At 39.7% G+C, this 3,053-nt stretch overlaps 1 protein-coding gene across 1 annotated transcript; it reads right to left on the minus strand.

Moving 5' to 3' along the window:
• Positions 1-211: 211 nt before the first annotated feature.
• LOC139143474 (heparan sulfate glucosamine 3-O-sulfotransferase 1-like) lies at positions 212-1,375 on the minus strand. The gene has a single exon (XM_070713824.1). It carries the CDS (start codon positions 1,373-1,375, stop codon positions 212-214), a length of 1,164 nt encoding a protein of 387 aa, XP_070569925.1.
• Positions 1,376-3,053: the final 1,678 nt, after the last annotated feature.

Consider the following 3,053-nt stretch of genomic DNA (forward strand, 5'->3'; position numbering starts at 1 on the left):
ATAGTTTTGGAACGGTCACCGACCGTATAACAGTCAATATGTGTGCAATATAAACATGTATTCCAAAAAATCCCAACCCGTCAAGCCTGAAGAGCTGTGACAATGTAAATATAACTTTTTTCCACAAAAACGTGTCCGAAAATCATATTTACGATGTATATCGCAGAAAATATTACGTCGGTATCCTGGACGCACTTTTAATATATCATCGCTAAGTTTCTTTATTCCATGTGAAGTCCCTGTTGAGTAACTTTGACAGATGTCGGTTGTAGGGTCTGTAGAATTCCCCTAGCACTCGCAATACCTGCTCATCGACAGTTCTCGAAGTCCCGCCATGTACTGCAGATGGACATATTTTGATTGGGAAAGTGAGACAATAGACTTTGCTCTCTGGGTTGAAGTGGAAGTGGCTTGCATTAAAGTAAGCTGGTACCTCCAAAAACTTCTCCAGTCGTTGCATTTCTGAGACGATATCAGATTTGAATAACTCCGCATCAACAGCATGTATCTGACTCGGTGGGAAATACTCTAACCATCGCAGTACATGCTTAATGTATATTCCCGTGTCGATTAATTCGTTGTAATAGTTTAAATTCCCAGATTTTTCCATGACCGACTCTACAAAAGTCGAAGCCAAGAAGTAATGATTTGGAATTCTTGATGCTTCGATTCCCTTAGTGGACGACCGTATGTGAAGTTCATGAAAAAAATCGGATACAGCTCGGTGAGTAGGGTCGCAGAGAATAAGAACGATTTTCACCTTCGGAGACAGATCAGTGTACATTTTCCTAGGCACGTCATGCGGAAAGACAAAATATTTAGGTGTTTTCTCAAATACGAGCTGCTTGGCTGTTGTGTATGGCATACGTTGTGTGTACCAGGACAATCCCTTGTCGTAGTTTGCGTCAAAGAAGTGGATCTCTCCACCTGTCCAGGCAATGTCCGGATGTATGTTCAAGAAATAACTCAACGCACCCGTTCCGCATTTCTTTGCTCCAATGATGACAAATTCTGGAAGTCGCTTTCGGCAGCCCCTAAGTTTCCTCTCCACGTCTGGCAGAAGTGTAGCTTTTCTGAATGAAAAGGGACTCGCCGGATCCGTCAAACTGTAGAAAGAGTTGTTAGACCGAATCTGCAGGTAATCTGCAACGTTCAGGCGTCCATAGAAGGAATTTATGTTGCTGGTACGTTTCGCTGTAAAGTGGCTGAACGAAGAATCGTTTTGCTTCAGGAAAATGCTGGTTCCTTTTCCGACGGACAACTGTTTTAAATGCTTCCCAAGACCCACGTTGTCGAAAATGACGTAAAGTAGTACAAAACTAGCACAGACCACAAGAATGGTCAGGTTTCTAATGCCGAAATGTCTCGACTCCATCGCAAAATGACAGCGGCTCGTCTCCTTGTACGTATACGGTAAGCCCTCTTTTGATGTGTGCAAAACACGAAAACTGTCATATCAACATTATGATGATGTTATTCCAGTTCCCTATGGCAGCTGTCTGCAAAAGGATTATATTATTACGTTGGAAACACCACAATATCAGTCTCCCCAAGTGAATGTTTATTTTCCAAAGCCTCCCTAACAATCCCGTGATAGTTCGACATTTTGCGACCTTGACAACTAAAAAGAGAATAAGTAAAAACAAATTTCTCAGTACAACAATAAGAATAAACTTGATAGGTGATGTCAGTTACTACCATTTTCTTTCGCATACAGGTATAATATTATAGATGTTCAGTTTTCTGATAATGATGTGTATTGCGGCATTTTTCTTGCCATATCAAAACGGAACAATTCAAATTTTGTAAACGAATATTGACATTCAATTCGTATTCCTTTGAAGGCGAATTCATTCAAATCGAATTCATTAGAAAACATAACTTTACTTGTCTTTATGAACACTTATTTCTCTTTGTTAATTCATCTTTGTCTACAATTAAAGGTGGAATACGCCTCGGGGACAAATAATTCGGACTATTTAAACTTTTGCAATAGGTTTTTGTCTACCACTTATCAGGACTATTATTGCCTGTCAAATACGGAATGTTTCACTGGCTTATGTTGCGAAAAGCAAAAATTTAATTTTTGCTCATAACTTTGAATTTCAAAATATTGGGTAATGTCTTTCTGTATTGCCAAGTTGCGCACGGTGATCCATGATTTTTATTTATATTTTCGAAATGGTCAGTCGCGCACTTGTGGTTGTTGACATTGACTGTTTATATTTTTTGTCTTTTGTTCTCCTTTGAAAGTTGTGCACGATTAGTCAATTTGTTCAGAGAAAAAGCTGATAAAAATCCTGCCCCTTTAGAGTTCTCTCACGGAAAGTTTGAGAAAAAGTTTTAAGTCATTAAAGTTCGAGGCGCGAACAATCTGTACTGACGGCTGAGCTTCATAGTTTAGAGGTCTCCAGCAATTTATTGTTCAATACCTCCATGACGCTCATTACAAGCATTATAATTGACAGTGCAAGTAATGAGATATTATTATGCGGCCCTCATGAACAAAAAATCTGGAGACATTTTCTGATTAACCCCCGGGGAAGATAACTCATTTCTTGTTCTTTGCTGTCTGCATCTCCGACAGCAGGGGAACAATCGATTTGGCTTTGAGGTGGTCAGATGCAGTTCTCCTCAGGACATAATCGCTCATATATACAACCGATTCAATAGTCCCAAACTGCAGGTGATCTAGGCTAACCCAAGCGGATTCACCGATATGACATTTATCTATGCGACACCTTATGAACTGCTAACGAGTTGTTTGGTCAGAGCGATAATCAGTAGCGTTGGAGATCGGTAGGAAAAAACTAATGAAGGGATTGGGGAGGGTAATCAGCAAATACTATACAGAGACAGCGAGGGTAAAGTAATAGGCACACATCCGACACAGGTAAGGCTTGTATAATGAAACAATGTTTAACACATGACAATTTATTATAAAAGCGAGATCAAGACTTATGCATTGTTTGCAAAGCCCTGTAGGCAGAGCATACATACTTTCGCTGTGTACACTGTTTTCAGGTTGTAAGTAAGTGGATATATTTTTTCAC

The sequence above is a fragment of the Ptychodera flava genome, chromosome 1, assembly GCF_041260155.1.
Source record: "Ptychodera flava strain L36383 chromosome 1, AS_Pfla_20210202, whole genome shotgun sequence".
NCBI classification, from domain to species: Eukaryota; Metazoa; Hemichordata; class Enteropneusta; family Ptychoderidae; genus Ptychodera; species Ptychodera flava.